Genomic DNA, 22,895 nt, shown 5'->3' on the forward strand with positions numbered 1-22,895 from the left:
ACCTGCAAGAGATAACTTAAGATGCGTATAATTTAATTGCATGGCTTATACACAATAGTAAAGTTTCCCATAGATACTGAATATGGACTTTTAGACTTGGTAGCATTATTATTTTCAAATGAGTGACCTACACATACAGAAAACAGTGTTACTACCATAGCACTTATTCCACTGAAGCTTCTAAATGTTTCCTTCCTAATTCATCAGTTGCTTCTGAGCAGATTAGATGGAAATATCATTCCTGCCCTTCCAAACACTGACTACAAACACATGATCACAGAGCTTTGTCAATGTCATTGTCTGCTCTAGTGAGGAATGCTGTCCAGTTTCTTTGTCTAGAATATAATTAAAAAATGGAAGTATTGGAGACCAGTGAGTTAAACAACCCAAACTTTATGTCAGGTACATTAGTGTTACCGTTACATATACCAGTCTTCCCTGTGATAGTGTACACAGTGTAGTACAAGTCTTTGACTGGATGTTTATTTTAGTTTCAAATTGATGGTAGTTGCCTTCCTGTATTTTCCACGTCCATCCCCATGCACTCATTTCTATTCAATTTCTTAACTTGACAGTTGCTTAGAAAATCTACTGCGCACTACATTTCAGAACACCTCAACTTTCTTATCCGAGGTTTGGTTTTACATTCAAAATATAAAGACTTTTTAACTGAAGAAGGAAGAGGCTGATCAGTTACTCACAGTCTCTCCAGGGACCTCAGTCCAAAGAAAGAGCCATTCTTCAACCATAAGATCTTGTTGTTACTCAGAATCCTAGAAGAATTCAGGAAAGAATTTGGTTATTAGAACATGATAATTCTACTGATTAAAAACATGTAATTACAGTAAATGACTGCTCTGTAAAATACTAATCACAAAATTCTCTGCTTCATTTGCATTTTCCCAACATAGCAGTTCATAAAGCCTAGCATTTTCTGAAATAGCTAGTTTCTTCTTTATTAAATAATAAATGCACTCTCAAGAATGTCAACAAATGAACTTTGGTTGCAACTTGAAAAGCATGACATTGGTAAGTGTCCCCACATCACTTGCAGATTGAAAGTTACCACTGGTAAACATATTTGTTGTATTTCCCAGCCAGCAAAAGGCGGATCAAGCAAGAGACGTGTTAAAAACTGTTCCACAGTTACTGGAAGACAATCTAGTCACTTTTCAGTGGCTGCTACAGCAGGGACGTACAAAGACTGATGCTATCCTTTGTAAAGTAGAAATTCAGTAATTCAGCTTCATCTGTCCCATTCACAACCATGAAGCACACACACAAACTCACAGTGCATGCAAGCAATTGAAAAATGTGTCAGCTCTTCTTCTAGTTCCTACTGTCAATTTCACAAGCGGTCCTAATTCAGTGTTTTTCATTGCTACATTTCAGAAGCAGTACAATATGAACACGCAACTCATTCTGAAGATGCTACCTATAAAACTTTTACAATTTACAAAAGAAAAATTAACTGATTTCAAAGTTCAATAGATCATTTTCATACAGATCTAAGGATTGTACAATGTGCAGAAGAAAATTCTGATAACAAAACTTTTCCCAAGTGCTTAAAAAATGGGTTCTCCTACGTAGCATTCACATTTTAGTAGTGCACAGAAGATGACTTCAAAGTAAGAGACATCATTTGTGATAAAGCTAGTAACAAAATTTCAAAAGACATCTTATGCTCTTAGCTAGCAAATTTGATTCATTACGTCTCAACTTGTTATTTTTGTGATGTTTTAAAATAATCTGTTGCACAAGACTATCTTAATTTTCCTGGCTCTTGGTATTTCCTATTACATATAAACAGCAAGTGCTTTACAGAGCATGTACATCTTAGAACAACTTTCAAGTCCACATGCAAGAGACAACACTGATAATACAACAATGTAATTACTGTTATTGGACACTTAAAATATTAGCAAGAATTGGACATGTACAAATAACCTGATGCAATTTGATGATCCACTGTCAGAAGACACGAATAGCAGAGCAACTCAGTTCTGAGCTAGGAGCTGATCTGGTACTGCACCAAGGTGTCCATGAATATGCCTGGGCAGCATTACTTCTTAACCAGAACAGGTCACTATAAAACACTAGTAGCAATTTGAAATCAGACATAAACACTTAAACCCAAGTATTTGAAAGCACGCAGAAGCCTATTTCTATCACCGAAAAATACAGCTCCATTACACAAGGCATTATTCTGTCATCAACTAGGAAACCATATTTCACAAGATCCGCCTCTTCCTTCTCAGATAAAAAAAGATTGTACGTATTTCTCTAACAACTCCTTACTACAATCTTAGCAATACATTTCAGCAGTGACAAGACCACAAGGCAGCAAGCTGTTTCAATTTGCATTATCTGTCAGCTTTTTTTTTTTTTTTTTTTTTAACTTTATAGGTACCTACACTGTGACTGACTAAACTGAAGAATTGCTTTAAAATTATAAACATCTAAACAGGAAAACATAAATACATAGTTCTTTCTATTACTATATTCTGTTTTTATCTTCTGAGGCTGCACGGCACTTGGATCATTCAAGAAAAAAAAAAGCAAAGTCTGAAAATAAAAATTGGCTGGGCTTAGAAAGACTAACATCTTAAATTCCATTTCATATTGGGTCATTTGGTTATACACAGTGTTACAGAGAGACCATCTCTAAGGTCTATTACAATGACATTAGGTATAAATATTATATTTGGACTGTTCTGCATAGTCTGATTTGCAAAGATACATGTACTTCAGAACTCTCATCTGGCTTAGATACAACTATTTCCATCTTTGAAAAACGTTCATGGTGCCAATTTGTTTTTCCAGACTTTTGTTCATCAAGCCTAGAAAAAGAAGGCAGTCTGAACATTGCTGGCAAGTCCATGAAAGTCCCACAAGTCAGCAGCATGTCTCCTACTCCACCTCCGGGTCTCCTCTAAGTACATGGACAGAAAGCGGTATCTTTTACATAAATAAACTCAAAATAACAAAATAAAATAGAGAAATGGAAGGGAACTATCTAACTAATAATAAATAACAAGTTTAGCAGAACACTCACATCATAAACAGAACACTCAGTAAACATGGCAATACTGCAGAACATGAGCCATGCTGCCATCTCATTGGGTCATTATTTCATTTTTCTGAAGGAGAAATTAAGTCTTGAGAAATATAACAGACACTAAAAAATTTTAAAAAAATATCACAGAGCATACCTACATCAATTTGTGTTTTCTAAAGTAACTCTTTCAAATCTTTACACCAGACTTCCACAGAGACTTTCACACAGAGATCAGGTTTCAAAACTTAGGTTTCCTTCAGGGCCTTCTCCTTACATTGCCAACTAAAATGCAGGTTCTATAAACACGGTAGTATGGATACTATTGTTAAAATAAAATTGTTTTTCTGTTCAGAACGTGAAAGAATCACGGAGAAACCCAACATTCCAATAATGTCTGTGGGAAAAGAAAATATTAACTGTTAGGGAAGAATTATAAACTATCTACATTTCATTGAGCTTGTTGGTCTGTTAAATGGGAAGGATCCACCTGCTTTTAATTAGCTGCAGTCATGCCCAAGAGCTTGCAACAGGCTGTTATCAGAATGGATTTGGTTTGCACCAATGGAGCAGTTCTGTGAATACGAAAAACTGTGTCACTAGCAAATGTAAATCACATTATTTTTGTACAGTAATTAATCACTTAAAGTTTTAGTGGAACTCATGAAACTGTTCCCTTCCAAGGACAATTGTTGTGAGTAGGAGCTAGAAAGGAGGAAAATTACATTGTTCAGAATGCAAAGACAGAAACAAGGCTGAACTACAGATGATGAAAAGAAACCCTCTCAAGGAATCAATGCCTAGTAAAATTGTAGCTCTGACTCTTGATGCTGAAGTTACACTGAATAATTTTGTATATCATTTCTTCAAAAGTGATTGAATGTACACAAAAAATAAGAATTATAACTTATCATGTTAGTTATCACTTTTTCTTTAAATAGAGTCAACTGCTTACAAAATATGTCATTAGAGATCAACAAAAATTTAAGGAAAAAGAACATTCTTTTTACATACTAACAGAAATAAAGGTTTACTAGATAAACACATGGAAAAAGGTGCTATTCATGTTCGATTTTGGATCGCCTCCAGATGTAAAAGTACTTTTAACCACATCAGAAAATGAATCACTTATTAAATGATTAAATATAATTTTGATTTTTTTAGAACAAATCACTTCTGTGCACACACTATTATGGAGTATTTCTCACTTCTTATTTATTCAGAGCATTTTCACTTGTCTTATTTTTTCTCTTATGTCATTTAATCACAATGATTAAATAAATATTGCAGCTAGGCAGCTGGTTTAAATAATTATCAGTTCCTAGCCATGTGTTAAGAATCTCACATTATAAATATTTTATTCGGAGAAGAGAAACACTAAGAAAATGAGCACTCTTTATTCCAGTGAAGCTATTTCCCTAAACCAAATTCCATTCAATGTTTTACTTTTCTTTTAAAAATAAAATAAATAAATCATTTCCTAGAGAAGCCTTCTGTGAAGGTATTTATTTTAGAGTTCAGTTTTCAAACTGAACTATAGTATTCAACATATGTCATGATCCAAACCCAAAGTAGCCAGAAGATAAAATGTAAACTGAACGTATCAAATGATGGTACTCTCAGTCCTATGCCTCATGGGATCCATCTAACTAAAACAGCACCACTAACCTGACCAGACACCTTACTGAATTTCATTAACCACTTTGCATCTTATGGCTCCTTCTCCCAAGACATTCCAGGGGATCGTTTGCCCCAGGGGTGGTGTTCAGAAGACAGTAACTCTACACCAGGTTTGTCCTTCCCCACAGGCTCTGAAGGGGTATCCTTCAAATTCTCTCTCATGACCTGTAGCTATACTCTGGAGCACATTATCTACATATGATGCAAATACACTTCTCTGGTGGGCTGCAGCACAGGCTATGTGCTGTTTCATCCATACTGCATTGGAAACAAATCATCCAGCCTCAATTTTACACAGCAATACTATTTATCTGGGAGGTACAAGAACCAGCGGTGAAAGCAATTCAAAAGCACAAAAGATCTGCTATGAGATAATTAGCCAACTGGTGCCCCCTATCTCCTTAGGCCTGATCATAGCCCTCTTAGCAACGTGGTCATTCAGTTTCTCCTTTTTACCTATATAAAGGTTGAAGGTTCACATTTACATGGAAACCTTTTTCTTTCCCCTCTTCTCTGGAGGAAGTGAGTGTGGTGGAAAAAAACATACAAATAGCTGATATTCAAGGCCAGTATGTTTAATGAATCACAACCCATTCCACTGAATACCTTCCTGGTCCCTCCTTTAGAATTAATTGAACACAAATCTTAACACGGTTATCTTAAATGGCCTTTCCATGAGTTCTGCCTTAGTGAAAGTCTGAAAAAAAGTCTGCAGAAAGATGTAATCCTGTGCAACAAAGTCTTATTCAGGTATAAAACACATCCAGAAAAACTAACACAGCATTTCAAAATGCATCAAATAAAATACTCTCAATCATAATGCAAACAAACTTCACCTACAACCCCTCAAGCAGAGGAAAAGAATCCTTATGCCATGCCCTTGAAGTCAATAGACTTAGGTTCATTCATCATAATAAACAAATTCCACAGCTGAGGCCTCTACAGCAAGATGATGCCGCATCCCACTCAGTAAAACCTACAGTGTGAGCTCATGCAGCAGCAAATCCCATGGAAAAACCCCATTTGAGATAAACAGGCCCAAGAAAGACAAAACATTTAGATGGACCATACTGTTCCCAAATGCATACTGAACATAGAAGGAAGAGTGACTCATTGCTGAAAATATGCATTTCCTCTGATAATATTCACAGGAAAAAAATACATTTATTTACTTTTCTTAAGTGAAGATTAAGAAAATGTCAAATTGCATTGGATTTTCTACTGAGCAGCCTAGGAAATAGTTCAGACCAGACTTAACCCAGATCTGTATCTAGCTGATAGATGAGCTGAACAACCAACATCTAGAAAAAGAACTCCTCTGAGCTCCTTCACTCACAGCGTGCTCCAAGACCAGTTGAAGGTACATTGAAGTACTGCAGAAAAGAGCAACCACTCTTGCCCCTGCTGTACACTTCCTCTTAATTCCTGTTGCTTTTTTCTCAATTTATATATTAAAAAGGTGTGCTAGATGGGTATCCAAGATAATTTGACAAAAGAGAGAAAGCTCAGTCCATGAAGACAGTAGGTCTGGGACCTCTGTGTGGAAGCTGTTTGAAGAAATTCTTTTTCAAGTTCTGCAGCTTCTCTTATTGGAACTTATAACGCGATGGGAAGTACAGCAGTAATGGTGGGGTGGCAAAGTCTGTGGCTGCAGCAGATGAATGCAGCCCAAATGCAGCAGCTGTGGGCAGAGAAACAAAGGAAGAAAGTCTGCACACCTTTGGAAGGCCTCACATAAGCAGGGATCTCCAGCAAGATAACTGCCTCCACTGCCAGCTCTTAAAGGAGGTCTGGGAAGGAGTGGACCCTGCCTCCACTCCTTCCAGTCACTCAGAGACATTACATGCACCTGAGCTCCCCTGGGTTGGCCCTGCCTTCCCACCAGGTGCTCAATCACTGCTTCAGACCATGACTTAGCATTTCTGCTACACTTATACACTAACTTCAGTTCAAGCAAAACAGAATAACTTTTACTTAAAAAAAAAAAAAGAAAGACAACATAACAGAAACAGCAACCAAATAAACCCCATATGTGCTAATAATAATCAATCATTTTACATGGCACCCTGATAACAATAGACATGCAACACTATAAGCTGTTTCTTCTCTTAGTTCTTATGTGGCCAGATACAAAAAGTATGGGAGCAGACATCCCATAAGCACCTGGACACAGTAGTGGGAAATACATGTGAAAATAGTACTTCATTTCTTCATGGTGGCAAAATAAAACTGGAATTGTTTATACTGAAATACCACAGTGTAAAATTAAAAATAACTTTTAAGGTTTTAAAATCCTCCTTGGTAAATCAAAACATGCATAATTCATTGAGAGATGCACGTAAATATATATATATATATGAAGGAGCTTTCAAGAGAAAAATACCAGTAGTAATTATAGCTACTACCTAAGTCTTCAACATGTCATATCAGAACTATATGTACATACTGGAAGAAAACTTGTAGAACAGTAACAAATTGATCGAACATGTGAAAAGAGAAAATGCCTGACGAACAGTATGAAGTTCACCAAACGAACAGGGTGTGTCAAACAAATACATACTTTGGTAAGCAAACAGAAAGTAGGAAAAACTTGTAAAAATGAGAAAAGTGTTATCAGTTTATATAACCGTCTGCGTGCTTAGAACTTAAGACAGTAATTCATAATGCCTCCTATTGAGTCTGAGTTTGAGAATATCCAAATTTAAGAAAAAAGCATCAAGGAGAAGTTATCAGAATAGTACAGATGTATATAATATCTCAAGCAACATCTCTCTTAAGATAATTATGATCTCCTATATTGTTTTGTGGTTTTTTTTTTCAAAATAAACCATATGTTGCCAATATTCTTAACGCAAGCAGTAAGACCTGGCCACTTAGCACCCCAAATTCCAATTGGTTTTATTCTAGCACTAGAAAAAACAGAAAATAATCAAAATGACCTTTAAACGTAGATAAGTAGCCTTACAAGTGGTGAAAAAAAGTGAACAGCTATAGCCAAAGCAACTCCAATATACTAATTGTGCTTCCAATTAGAACAGTATCGATTGAAAGATATTTCCTGATCCTCACACTATTTGATAGCAAAAAAAAAGTGATAGAATTATAAGCAATGAGAAATTTTCTTCTAGATAATTATTCATTTGAGTGAAAGTTCTTCCAACTGTGCAAAGAAACGCTAATTGTCTGTCATACACTTGATAGAATGTATTAGGAGAAATTAGAGCACTCCTAATATGAGTGGTCAGATAATGAGCCACATATTATGAAAATGCAATACTGATTTTGTCAAAAAGCACTGCTCAACTGCTTCACTTTCAGTAAATTAAAATATAAGGTGAAACTCTTATTTTTGTTTGAACAGTGAAGAAACTGGTAGCTTTTCACCAATAGTCCTCCTGCGTTATACAAGAGATTGCCAGGTCACATTCAAAATAACCAAGCCAAAGTTCTTGCATAAATCATAGCAACAACTGATTTAGTTGACTAAAAATCATACTCAAAAGCATTTTTGTGTAAGCAACATCACAAACCAAACAGCAAAACAAAATATCACCATCCATAGCGGGATACACAAGTCACGCTCTCTCTAATACTGGCTCAGAAGTATTAATGTATTAAGAAGAAGAAAGCAGGAAGGCCATTCTCAAAGAGAAATCTTAATATGATTTTGTAACAGTGGGGGAGGTAAAGAACTCCCAGCATTCGAAACAAGCTCCCTCCACTACAGTGTGACATTCATTAACTGAATGGGAAAAGAAACAGCAGGAATCAAAGCATTACTAATAGGACTCTAAGTACTGCAAGAAATAAATGCAGTTGTCTATTTTATTATTTCTGACAAGCACTGGCAAATTTCTGAACTAGATGATCTTCTTAAGTAAAGCACATTTTTCATACAAACTAAGATGTAAAGGTCACATCCACAACTCAGTGAAGACTTCAAGTATCATACAGCAATTATATGGCTCAAGTTCAATCAGCTGTATTCAAGAAATTCAACACCTAGAAAACATTTAATTAGGGGTTAACTGTAGAGATATAAACAGTACACATAATAAAAATATGCGGTCCTACCTCACTGAAATCATAGACTACTGAAGTACTGAGGATATAAAAGCATGATGAACCATTACTATTTTCCTACATGTGTAAGGATTTATAGCATCATTAAACTGTCTAGATAAATCTCACTTTAAGATGTTTTTAACTGGAGTGCAGGTAACATTATCTTTTGATAAGACAGCATTTCCATTACATCTTTTGAAAACTGAATTTTCAGACTATGCCACTACACCTACCTCATGCATGATCTGTCGTTGAGATACTGATGTGTGTTTAACTTTCAATGGTGAGTCCTATTGAGTTTAGCAGAATTACTCACATTAATTAAATATACGTGCATTAGTTTTTTGAATATTAAAGATTCTATTGTCAACTTTTTTTTTTTTCCCCCCAAGAAAGAGAGGAATTATTTAAAACTGTCTCTGTACAATGAGGAGGAAATTCTTTTCTTTGAATTTTCAAAAATACCATTCCTGAAAGCATTCGGAGGCATGACAGTGTGGGTCTGCATGCCTTGTTGCTCCTGGTTTTGCCTTTGGCTCACTGCACAGACTCTACTCAATAGAAACACACATACACATATGTAAAATGCAGTTTAATGGGAAAAGTAAGATGGAGAATAAACAAAAATAAGTTTTTCACTGAGCCAGTGTAATATAAGAATTAATTTAATCTAGTCATCGCTTATAGGAAAATTAGAGGATAATTAGCTTTTCTTTGAGATGAAGTGGCATTATGGTGGAAAGACTCCTTATCTTTTACCCAGTCATACTTTCATACAATTCACCAGTAGCGATTGCACAAACACCAGGAGGAGCAAGTGAGTGACCACTGCATGAGAACAGGGTGCAGATTTGAGTATTTCAGTGTGCCAAGCATCAATGAGACAGCCAAGAGCCAGAGAAGCACACTTTTATCCTGTAGGACAGGGATTTTCACACTTATTTCAATGGGACCAAGGAGTTCATTTAGGATCGCCTTTTCAAAATGAAGTGAAGGCTCCCACAAGTAATTTGCCACAGTGATTCATTGTAAGAAACATAGAGCTTAGTCAAATAACCATCAGCATTACAACCTTTGTCACTTTGAAAAAGGATTAAGAATTCCTGAGTCATCATTCCTTGTTTAATACACTTTTTTATATGACCTTCTATTTATTTCTCATAAGATCTTTGCAGCTTCTTTTCCACATCATTACTTTTATTCAGCCCATCACCCTTCTTTTAAAATCTGAAACACCTGTTCTGCTTTTCCCAGTTTTGCCATTTTTGTATTTCTAAAACAGCATTCTGGAGAGTTTCCATATTATTTCTGAAAAACAGGATCAGGATGGCTTTCAAAAAATGCACGTCTCGGTTATTCCAACAGATAAACAGTAAAAGTGCTGAATATAAAGCCAGAAAAACAGTTAAAGTTTCTCACTGTAGTAATTTGTTTTGATTTCCTCCCAAACAGGTTTGCTTTTATAATGGTTATATTCTAACTCATAGGTTCTGCTGGGACTGTAGCTGTGTTTTGCAAAAGGTATCCGCAGTAGTACTTACTTAAATGGTGATATATGTAAACTGATAATTCAATAAAATACAAAACTTACTCTATATCCTTTGGGATATGGACTATTTCAAAACTGAAAACCTGAAAAGAAAATCATCTAACAGCAGAAAATAATTCCTAGATGAATTTTAAGAGAAACTCTTCTCTCAGAAGGAGACATTTTAAAGAGCAAGGCTGCTAAATCTGAATTGTTTGCTCTATTTTGCCTCAGCCATTAGAACTACACATCAGAACACTACTTTAGCACTGTTTGGTTTCAAAGGGGACAGAGGAGCAGAGATTTAAGTGCAAACAGGGAGCGACACAGAAGTTTTTTCTTAAGTTCTGCAGACAAGGATCAGTTTATGTTCAAGCAGATTGGGATCCTGAAATTTGAAACAGGTGGTGATTATTCATATTTAATTCAGAGAACTAGCAATCCCTGCATAATGCACACAGGCTATCATATCAGTTTACAGTTCTTTGGTGATGGCTTGAAAATAGTTTTAAAAACTGAGATTCGGGACAGCATCCAATTGAGGCAGAAAATGCAAGACATGTCTAATTATAGCTAATTTACTATCTCCAAAACATCTAGATAGAAAGGGACACCAGACCCACTTGGGGGGTGAAGGGGGGGAAATCAGGCTGTTTGGTAACATGCTTACTTTGGTTTTGACCTTTTCCAGAGATATAGGAGAGACATGCCCAGCCATCCAGCTTGCTGACAGTATTCCTATGGTGGGACCCTACTACTATGGCTTCAGACATCATAATGAAAAAGAACTGCAATCTTCAGCACCCATTTCAGAAATAATGAGCCTCAAAGAACATATATTTAAAACGGCCTTACTTTTAATCCATATCAAATTTCTCTTGTTTTCAGCACTAACTTAAAGAGATTACTTTTAAAAACCTATCTATGCTAAAAGTATGCCGAAAAACTCTATATACTGAGTATGCACTCAGTAAGAAGCAAGCATTTCATGTTATCTTCTAAAAGCTGAAAGCCTGACTATTTCTAATTTCTGTTAATATATATTATGGTGTTCCAAATCAGTACATTGAATTAACAGGTAGAAGATTCACTTTCCTTTGATAAAAGAACTGCATTTGAGCCTAAGCACTGTTGTTTCTTACCCTGCAAATGGATTTTGCGTTGGTGAAGGGCATCATGGTTACCTTAGCCTAAAAGCTGAGATTCCCCTAAGCAGTTTGGGAAGGCAGTTCTCACACAATGTAACAAACAGGAGCAATCATCTTCAAGTGCACCTACCTCTCAGCTTCTAAGCTAAGTGGCCAAAGACAGTCTTACTTAGGGTTTGTCTTTCTTTAATCTTAGCCTCAAATGCTATCTATCAGCTCAGGTACTTTAAATATCTTCCCATCTTCCCAAGGCTGTGTTGTTCAATATTTGATGTTCTTTCCATTTTAGTTATATCTGCAATCTTTGAAATAAAGCTTTCAACACAACTGTTCAAAACATTGGTATAAATAATAAAAACAAACAAACAAAAACCCACCTAAACTTTGACCCAACTTCCATCAGACAAGTAACTTTCTCCTATCTTGCTTTGTTTCTTTCACATTAGTTAGTGTTTAGTTCATTCAACCACCTTTTTTGATACTTGATTGCGAGTATTCAGCATTACCTTACAGGGTGCATTTCTGCCAAATGACTCCTAAGACATTTACTTCTACAGTATTTGATCTCATCACTTTTACATTAATAAACTCTGGCAGCAATATCCACAAGGAATTCCAAAACCTTTGTAGGGAATCATGTCCTGAAGCTATCAAAGCTATGTTAAGTGAAGCTTGGTTATTCCTAATGGTTTCCCTTTTCATTTCTTTTAGTGGTTTTCAAAGTTTTCTTAAAAAATGATGACAGAGTAATTTATTCATTTTTCAGAAATGTCTTCAGATCCCTGAATAAATAATAAGAGTGATAGCATCATTCAGGGATGCCTGAAATGACATGAAGGAAGGCTGCTTAAGTAAGACTAGTTGCACTCATTTTCATAAAAACAGAGAATGTCCACAGGAAAAACAGAAGAAATAAATGCAGAAAATAAAACAAAATGAGCAGGGCAGATACTCATACCTGTGAGTACCAATGAAGAAAAACAACCAAAATAAACCAATGTAAAGGTGGTCTGGTCTGGTACATATATGATTTATCACCTATTTATTAAAGTGCTCCAGAAGGGGGGGGACAACAACAGCAACAAAAAAATACACAAAACACTTAGAAAATCAGCATGACCTGCTTCAAGTTAAGTAGAATGACCAAAAAAAGAGGAAAAAAAAAAAAAAAAGCAGCAGGTCCTTAAATAATACCTCAGGCATTCATTTCACATGCAAGATATGTTAAGAGTAATGCATTCTTTGGTGGACTGGAAAGTATGGAGGATGTATAACCTTCTGTCAGGCTCAAGTTCTTACAGAATATCAAAAAAGCACTGACACAGATTGAGGAATTATTTTAAATTAGTTTAAAAAAGTGCCACAGAAAAGTTAAAACGTATCAGAAGACTTCATCTAAAGAGCTGAGTGAAGGGTGTGTACTGAAGATTAAGTAAAAGCAGATTTTCATTTACAAAGGTAAATGCTTTCAAAATTGTAACAGAAAGCTTAATGTATGTATTTTGATGCCAGTAGTATTTACCCTTCTACAATGTTTCATTTTAATCCCAGTAAAAACAAAACAAAACAACAACAACAAAAATCCTGATACAAATTAAAAACTTTCTTATTCCAAGTCCTTCAGAGTTCTGCAGTGATCATGAAGTAATTAGAGCCAGGTACATGGAGCAGCTCCCTTGCACAATCTATTCCAACAGAAACTAATTATATTCAGCACAGAACATGGAAAAAAAAAAAAACAGTAAGAACAGCTCAGTATCTCAATTATAAATGATTCTGGTCTAAACAATATTAATATTTATGCAAAAAATAAAAGATTGCCTTAAAGCATTTCACAGAAATATAATGACACCCTCCCATATGACTGATAGACCTAAAACTGCGCTTAAGGCATTCAAGTGAGTTGTGTGCCCATGGCAGTATTATTTCTTCTTTTGTGCTCAAACTTTCTTCTTCTTTTCATTTTCAAAAATGTTTCTATATATATGAAATGCATCTTGTTTCAAGATGACAGGTCTGGAAATGAAGTTTTTGAGGGATTTGACTTTTTAATCTCCATCTAAGAATCCTAGTTGTCACTTTTAACTTTCTTTAAATTAAGAATTTTCCAGCTAATGTGAATGTAAGAATAAAAGCTTAAAATGCTGTCCTAAGTGCACCTTATAGGTTCAAAAAATGGCTAGTTAAGTAAAGGAAAACATAGAATAAATGGGTTTGGGTTTTGGTTTGAATTTTTTTGTTTCCAAACTCTGACTCTTGACTTATGAGCACATGAATTTTCCCTCCTTCACACTCTTAACACCATAAGCAAATACTGAAACAGAACTTGGAACCCTGAAATAGCAAGAGAGCTACATCATTCCCTGTGCAGGAGGCAGCACATGGTTACCTCTGTAGGTAACCATCCCCTCCATTTGTATTCTCTGTACCAAAAGCCTTTCCTCTTACCAAAAGCCTTCAGAATCACCAAGTCTTTGCAAAGGGAAAGAAGTCTGGGCTGTGAGAGCATGCAAGCAGCAGCAGGACAGGGTACAAGCCCATCGGTATGGGACAGGAAAACTGTCGGGAAGCTGCTGATGACTGAGAACACATCAACAGGACTTTCACACTCACTCAGAGTTTCCCCTTTTCCCCAGCTAGCAAGTCAGAACTGGAGTAAGGATTTGGGGATCTCATCAACCAGCACCATTTTGAGTGTCCATGGTTCCTGGAGAGCCCTTCTCTCAGCAGAGTACTTGAATTGTTAGCTCTGAAGTATATCTTACCTAAAAGCTATAGAATTGCTGACGAATAATAAAGTACTCGGTAAAGCATGGACTTTAAATTCCTTTACTAAATAAATAGCAAATAGATTTCCTGATGCTATTATTACAGTTGAAACCTCTTATCTGCAAAGACTCCATGTGTAAATTTAACTCCATTTCAGCAACACATTGTTGGAGGCACACAACTCAGAAACATTCCTTTGTCAGACCAGTCACTCCAAGAAAGGTCACGTTTACTTTCCAGACACTATTATGTAGGTGTTCAGATATTATTTGGGGATTCGGTAGAGTCAAAACTGTCAGTTTTAAATTGCTTTTCATCTTTCTTACATCTACAGCAACAAACAAGGTAATAGCCACATATTGTGATACACATGCATCTGAAGACAGTTATCATGCGATGCACTGGAGAATATTTTTGTGTATGCATTTCATACAATCAGAGCCAAAAGAAAGCTTCAGTAAAGCAAAAGCCATTACCTTGTGTCCTCTATTACGCATGCTAGAGGATATACAAACATATCATCCCTTACACTGGAAGATATTTTACTTGGCCAGCAGTAATCTCTTCGCCTTCTTTAAGGAAACAGATTTCCAGTTATTTAAAATGGCAGAGTGTCTTTTGAATGATGTTGAATGTCAGAGGTTATTTTCCATTGTCAAGCTTTTCCTAGCCAGTTTTAGTGGAATTGAATTAATATTACTTTTATTTTGTAATAAACTACTTGGATAAGAATACAGGGCATGAATAAACACAAAATTTCAAGCTTCCTTCACTTCTGGTGCAAAATAATACAGATATTCAGCACAGTTAAAACACAAGTAAAAGAATAATGGGGAAAAAAATATTTAAATGTTTAGATAGGTTTTATGTTCAAAACCAAAATCCAGAACACTGTCATAAAAGAAAAAACAAGATGATCTTCACCAGGACCAAACCAATGGAAGCTATATTGTACATTGTTCTATAAAGTACATCTGACAGTGCTTTGCCCTTAAAATTACAGTCATTTATGTAAGTATTATTATTTCACAGACAGTGAATCAAAGTACCAGAAAGAGAATTATTCATGTGGTTTTGGACTTGTGGCTGAGTTGGCAACAAAATCAAATTTCCGGTGTTTGACACTGCAGCTCTGAGCAAGTGACTCTCCTTCCCACTTCACTGATTTCAACCTGAGCTCTAGGTTGAATAAGAATTATGTAGCTGAGAATTACAAGAGCAAAAGTTGTAAGCAGGAATTAGCAGAGATGTACAAGCCAGCCTAGAGAAGCTTAAGACAAGTCCAGCTGCACTTGTTTAGGCAAAGCTAATTTCACCTCTAAGATTCAGCTTCTCATTAAATCACTATGTACAAAAACCAAAACATATCCATATACTCATTTCACAGATTCCATTAAACCAGTTACGTTGCATTACAGCCCCAGCTAATCATTCTGGGAGAGCTTTCATGGTGCTGAGTGCTTTACTGTGAAACACAACTGGAATGTTATCTCAGCAATGACATCTCTGAAGAGAAACGCAGTGAGAACGGCTGTTCCTTCCAGGGAGAGCTGATGACCCGGTGCTGGATGGGAGATGACTGTGCTGAACAGCATCCTCAGGGGACAGGAAACCTCAGAGCAAAGACCAATTTCATTTCGTCTATAAATCACCATCTGACACAAAACTTAACTACCATTGTAAGAGATGAACCTACAGATTTTCTCAGGTAATAAACCACATTATTCTTATAATACACCATGACAAAAATTGGGAGCATCATTTCAGCAAGCATCAGCAATCCTAGAGAGGGTAACAGCCATTTCCATTTTCAGCAACACTCGGATACCTACAGGCCACATCAGTGTAACAGTTTTTAAAGTCACTAAGTGCAGCTATCTTCACAGATACCACGCCAGATCATATTTCTGTTAATGTCAGAGAACAAGTGTTTTGCAGGCCGCTTTGGAAACCCAGTATCTTTGTATGCTGCCAAACCCTCAGGAGTTTTTGATTGAGCTTTAAAGGGGTATTTGCTAATTGTAACTGTATGTCTTGACAGAAATTCACTGAAGGCTCGACGTGATTTCAGCAGACAAAATTAAAAGAACAAAAATACACCGCAGAGCACTGACTTCGCAAAGTGAAGCTGTAAAGCCTGAAATCTCTCACTTAGCAGATGCTGTGTACTGAAAGACCTAAAAACTATTGCAAGAAAATCTGATTGCTGATCCACACAGTTCATCATAAACTTAAAGACAGCAGAAAACAAATCCTGCCAGAGACCACATCTAAAGAATTCCATCAAGGCATCAGATGCTCACTGTGTTGTCAGCTCCTCTCCTGTCGTGGGAGATAAATAAAGAAGACTGCTGGACTTGGTGGCATTCTTACAGAATTCTTCAAGTAAATTGGTTTGAAAGGAAGATTTTCACTGTCAACATTTTTTTAAAGAGATAATCTCTATTTGAAAGGCGCAAAGTGGAAAATTTACAGCCATTCTGAAGATTAAGACAAGTGACCCCAGCTAATGATGAGTGCTTTAATTCAACACTCACCACAACTCATTATAGTAGTACCATTTGAAACTGGCCCAGGAAGGGTTAAAACAGTATCTTGCTGAAATTCTAACCCTGACTCTTACGTAGATGCTTGTCTACCAAATGCAGTGAAAAACTGTAGTGGCATTCATTGACCTCTCACCTACACATAATACTGTCTGACAGAAAAACTGTTGCTCAATCTGTCAATTCTAAATTGCCACCCCACTCTCTCTCTGATCAACTAAATCATTTGTGATACTTAAAACAAAAAGCCTCTCTGTAACTACCTTGGCAATAAGTCTCAAGAAAACATTCCATATTGGATAAGGTTTTGAGCTTGTAACGGCCTTTTACAGCTGTGATAAATCACCATTACTAGAGTTTGCATGACTACAAATTTACCTTAAATGCAGATGAAATCACATTTGCAGTTATGACTTGTACTCTAAAATAAGATGGTTACTCTTGTAAACCTTTCAAACACTGTTTTCTGAAGATAATTTTGGAACTAGCACTGGAGCCTGAAATCAGATACCTTCAAAACCGTCTCTTCTAGTTCAACTATCAAGTGGGGGGGGGAAATCAGAATAAAACAAAGAAAGCACAAAATTAATTAATGCTTAACAGCTTCCTGAAGTATCTTAGAGTTGAACTGAATAAAATAGTCAAAATGTCAATCTCATTTAGAGAATGCCAACAAAATATGAAAACCACTCAAAGTGCTATTAACACTCGCTGACCAAGCAATGCACGTACCTTCGTGATTGTTTGAATTTCATCACAAACCCCATTTCTACCTGTAACAAACTACTGCTTTTCAAAATGCCAAACTTGAAGAGAAATCTCTACATTACATATTAATAAAGCTAGTGACATTATCAAATAAGTCAAGTTGTCAACTTCACTTGTTAGTCAACTTGTAAGTGAAGTTGTACCATTCCCTTGCTTGTGAATGTAAATCAACAATTGTAGGGATACTCTGTACATTGTACTTTGCTATTTTTCACTTTGAGATGTCTCTACTATCTCAGGTGTTATTTCTGCTTTTGTACCTATGTGACTCAAAATAATCATTTTAAAAGAGACTTAAGAACTACAACTAAAATTATTCTGTTCTTGAGCATGCTACTTTCACCCACATTGAACTATACTGATTAAATATCTGAGTCTGTCACACTTACTAGTTTGAAAAGTCCCAAATAACTATACAAGTTGCTCTGAAATCTAGAAGGTTATTTTATACATCTTTGACACATTCTTAAGCAATTCTGCAAGGAGGCAAAGCATTCTTGGTGAGTAGCCATTTCTATCAACAGAATATCTACATATTTACCTTAGAAATTATCAGAAAAAGCTCTACCCTTCCTCAGCTGAGCAGCATCCTCTCACCACCTGAAGTACAGGTGTGGAAGTGATATTCTGGTCTATAAACAGAACCAGAAGAGGGAAGTAGGAGAAGACAGAGCACAGCATCTTGTGTAATGGGCAAGCAATTGTGGCAAATATTTAACTGGATCAGACTGAAGTGACAAAAGTGAATTCACTTTTTATTACTTTCTCACACTTTTTAGATTTCAGTATTGCTTTCTGCTTGAGAAAGTGAAGTTTCAGTGAATCCCCCAGCACTTTCCACAGTGTTCCCCATACTTGAATAATGGATTTTGGATAAGTAACCAAACAAGAGGTAATTCACTTTAACTACTTGATCTCCCTCCTTCTAAAGCATCCACGGTTGTAATTTTATACAAATGATATGCCAGAACTATAAAAAGTTCCTTGGCCTACAATCTCAATCATCTCACTCCCATCTGTAAATCATCAACTAACCACTGACTAGTCAGCAGTTACACACTTTAGGTAGCAATTTATTACATAATTTTTTAAAAATACATACAAAATGACTGTGGGCTTCAAGAGGTATGCAAGAATAAGATTAACAGACTTCTTATGTGACTTAAAAGACTGAATCCATATTGACAAGCTTGCACAGTGCATGTGCTATTATTTCTTGTATATCTCATTTATATTTCTTTAAGCTTGCTGGAACATTTTATAAGCTATATTGGCCCAAGGCATATATGATGAGTGCTATTTCTTGTTGCTCTATTTGCATCGCATAATTTTGTATCTGCACTGTTTCAGGAACAAAAAACAGCAAAAATCAGCTGCAAGCCACCACTGGCCTCCTTCATTCCCAAATGAATTACCACTTAACTGAAAATTCCAATATCTTACTTTCTAACATGCAGCATAACTTAAAAAAAAAAAAAAAAAAAAAAAAACAGAACAAAAAAACCACTAAGCTTGGATTCCAACTGGACTCAGTTCTTTACAACATTCACTCTGCCCCCCCCAGAGAAAGCTACCACAATTCTAATACTTCCATAAGTTCAAAATAAAAGCAGAGCTCTTGGCCATACTGCCTTGGAATGTTAAATCTGCAAACTAGGCAAAGTATTTTATATGCTTAGGGGTGGTTTTGATTCTGCAATAAAAGGAATTTAAATTCCTAAATCCTATGGTGTTATTATGAACCTTCAAGACGGTTTTCTAACCTTCAACAATGTGCCTTTATCTTTAAATTCCTTCAGCTTTCATACTATGTTTAAAGAGAAAGAACTTTCATAAGGCTGATTAAACTTTTCTTAAGCTATATAGTTTCATAAATATGTTTTCATGAAAAAAGAAGAGCTCTTGAACTTGAGATGGGAAGCTTTTGAATCTAGAAATTCAATTTCCTTAGAGAATATCTGAAAACCACATTACAGGAAGCTATGGTTCCTGACTTAAGGGAAGTGGATGGAAGGAAAAAGTAGAATAACAAAATGTGCAGCCGACCTGAACCTACAAAAAATAAAAATAAATATTACCCTGCATATATTGTTCTGAGCATATGCTATATTAAAACAGAAGCTGGCAAGCACCAATAAATAAAAAGGATATGAACTTTGTTTCATGTATCAACATTTAGCAAATTATCAAAGCAAATATAGCAGCATAAGGTAACTACATTTTTCAGCATTCATCAGGGTTTTCTTGCACTTTCCTACCATTTGAAATACATTTCTGATTGCTTTTGGTAACAACAACATGAAAATATAGAAATTATCCGACTGGTTGATTAATTTTATCATACATTGATAACCCTGTTTCTGACTGCACAAGGTACTGCACGCTTCAAAGGAATGATAGAAACTCCACATTGTTTAAATTCTGTGCTCAGTAAGGTTATAAATCCATAGCATTGATTAATGTAAGCCTTTAGCCCTTCTAATCTACTCTAGTGTAGACAGATTTTCCTTATTGTACATTTCCTTCTCTAAATTTCCTTTTAAATCATCATATTTCTTGCTTTGACAAATTCTGCCCCCTGAATTTGAATGTAGCTTATATAAGTATTAGATCATCTGACCCATTTTAAACTTGTTTTTCAGGTTAAATAACTTTGCTGCTTCACTTAGGCATTTCTATTTCAATCAGAGAACTTTGTCTCAGGCTGTTGAACCTTTCTTTTTAGTTATTCTTTTAGTATATATAGCAAAAGTAAACTTTTTTTTATATAATGATATTTTCATAAGCAATATTTGTGCCATACTTCAATTTTACTTCCTTAACTTCACCTCCTCTCCAATTTCATTAAAATCTGTCTTAGTGTTCTTAAGCTTAGTGCTCATTATATCCTTTCAATTAACTTGTTCACTCTTTATTCTGTTGCATCCATGTTAATTATTCTTTGCTTACTGGAGATTATGTTGCTAATCATTCTCTGAAGTTCAGAGCACTGAGTTTTTTCAGATTCATTTGTGCTTAGAAAAAATAAAGGAGATTTTAAGTGCTATAAGTAGACTTTATACAGTCAGAGTGTAAAAATTCATCAAGAGTTTTGTTTCTTCCTTTTTTGTCAGAACTCCAAAACAGTAGCGCAGCGTGAAAAAGGAAAAGTTGAAGCATTACCTTTCCTAATTCATTGATTAAGTAGAATTATTTCAATGGAGTCCTGGTATTTTTTTGTAAACAGAAATATTATTATATTCCCAAATTTGCATATAAAAGTAGTTTATATGTGCATATTTAAAATTATTATTTATTTGTTTTTAAATCTGGGAGTGCGTAACAGGTTAATTGTGATTTTTTTTTTTTTTATCAGTGAGGAGTAAATAGAAGTGCAAAATGTGACCAGAGCTTAAAAAAAAACAAGCGTAGAACAAATCTTGCAATCCTTGTCTATCAAGGATAATATTTCTTTATCCAGTAAAATACTGCTTTTTGACACTATCCTCTCATATCTCAAGAAATAAAAAAAAAAAACTCCTCATTTTTACTTTATCAGGCTTCAATGTATAAACACCTAATAAAATTATCACAAATAATATATAATACATAATGACTCATTTGTGTTAAGAAGCAGTCCTATCACTGAAGTATTTTAGAACATATTCTTCACTTCATCCTTCTCCTTCCTAACATAGGCAGTTAACATCTATGTTCTTATAACCGTATCAGAATAAAATTTAAGATGACTTTGATTTACCAGCATCCAATGGGTTTCTTATATTTTTATGCTTCTGCTTGAAACACTTCTTTGAAGGTTAATACATTGGAATTGTTGGATTCCTTTCGGGAAATTTTTTTTCTGGTCTCCAGATTTTCAAAATATTCTTACTACAATTAACGTGTATTTGATGGCTTAATTCTCCTGTATTATCTTCAAAGTCTGCTGAATAACTTGTATCAAGCATCTTATTCATGGGATGAAACAACTGAGGCAGAACCATGGTGATTAAATAAAGCAATCCCCTTCTACTTCTCAGCTTATCTGAGAAATCCCATAGATTTTCATGATAAATTACCAATAAATGATGATTTCCCTCCAGTTACTGAGTATAACACAAGAATGACTGGCTGGCAAGCACATGAACTTTCCCTAAAAAGGCACAAGTTTGAGTCACTGTGCAAACCTTGTGGAAAGGTCACTTCTTTCTCTTGCTGCACAACCTGTGAGAAGAGAAACTACAAACAAGAGGTCAAACCTTCAGGCCACAGCAGGCATCGTGCTGCCATGATAGTTTTAGTCTGGTCTAGAGAAAAGCCTCCGGGATGAGAGAAAAGCAAAAGGAAAGAAAATTGTGAATCAAGTTGTGCAGCTCTGGCATGACATCTGGATTATCAGCAGCAGGGCCTAAGATGATGGGCAGTTTTTATACAGACGTTTGGAAGACCTGAGATGCAAACAACCATCAGAATACAACAGACACTTTCCATATCATACTCAGTGTGATTGCTAATATAACTGGAAAGCCCCAGTTTATAATAACATCATACAGTGATAACAACACAGTTATCTGTAGTTGACAGTTCTACACTTAGGCTGACTGCTGCAGAAAGTAGGCTGGACTTGCACCGATTGGTTCCAGCTGCAGCTCAAGACCACATGGTAGCACACAAGAACTTTAATCTGAAAGCACTTCAGTAGAAAAGAATAAGGAGGTGGGAAGTAATTTCCTACCATCTTCTCAGAATCTTTAAGGCTGGGAAGACCACTAAGACTACCTAATCCAACCACCAACCCATCACCACCATGCCACTAAATGCAACATCTACACATTTCTTGAACACCTCTAGGGACAATGACTCCACAAGCCTCCTGGGCAGCCTGTTACACTTCATCATCAGTCTTTCTGAGAAGAAATTATTCCTAATATCTAACCTGAATTCCACAGGTTACTTCAGAAACAGAAAAATATGCCTGCTACCCTTCCCGGCTAAGGAAACTTCACACAAAAAATAACATATTAACTAAAAAATGAGTGTTTTTCTTTATTTAAAAGATCGTCCATTTGGAACACGTGACCTTAAAAGTAAAGTGCTTATTTCATCAGTGCCCTACAGGCAACACTTGAGAGGCAACAGTGGCTTTTGAAAGTCAAACCTGATACCCTGCCAAAGGTTCAAACACAAGCCAGGACAATCCCCAAACTCTGAATTCTGACCTGCAGTAGCACAGGACTTGAAAACTCTGATGACATAACACTGGTTACAATCATTTTTTCAACAGGAGGATGTTTAACCTACATGTGTCAGTTCAAAAACTTCATGTATCTTGTATCTGATATAACATGATGTTACAA

General features: G+C 35.8%; 1 protein-coding gene across 1 annotated transcript in view; it reads right to left on the bottom strand.

The window, feature by feature from the left end:
- LOC116231794 (adhesion G protein-coupled receptor A3-like) overlaps nt 1-22,895 on the bottom strand; it is a 254,504-nt gene that overhangs the window by 209,630 nt on the left and 21,979 nt on the right. Inside the window, exon 2 of the mRNA XM_090145294.1 lies at nt 702-773. Coding sequence (XP_090001420.1) covers nt 702-773 — 72 coding nt within the window. The remainder of the gene's footprint in view (nt 1-701; nt 774-22,895) is intronic.

The sequence above is a fragment of the Phasianus colchicus genome, chromosome 8, assembly GCF_987193195.1.
Source record: "Phasianus colchicus chromosome 8, bPhaCol1.hap1.1, whole genome shotgun sequence".
Taxonomy (NCBI): domain Eukaryota; kingdom Metazoa; phylum Chordata; class Aves; order Galliformes; family Phasianidae; genus Phasianus; species Phasianus colchicus.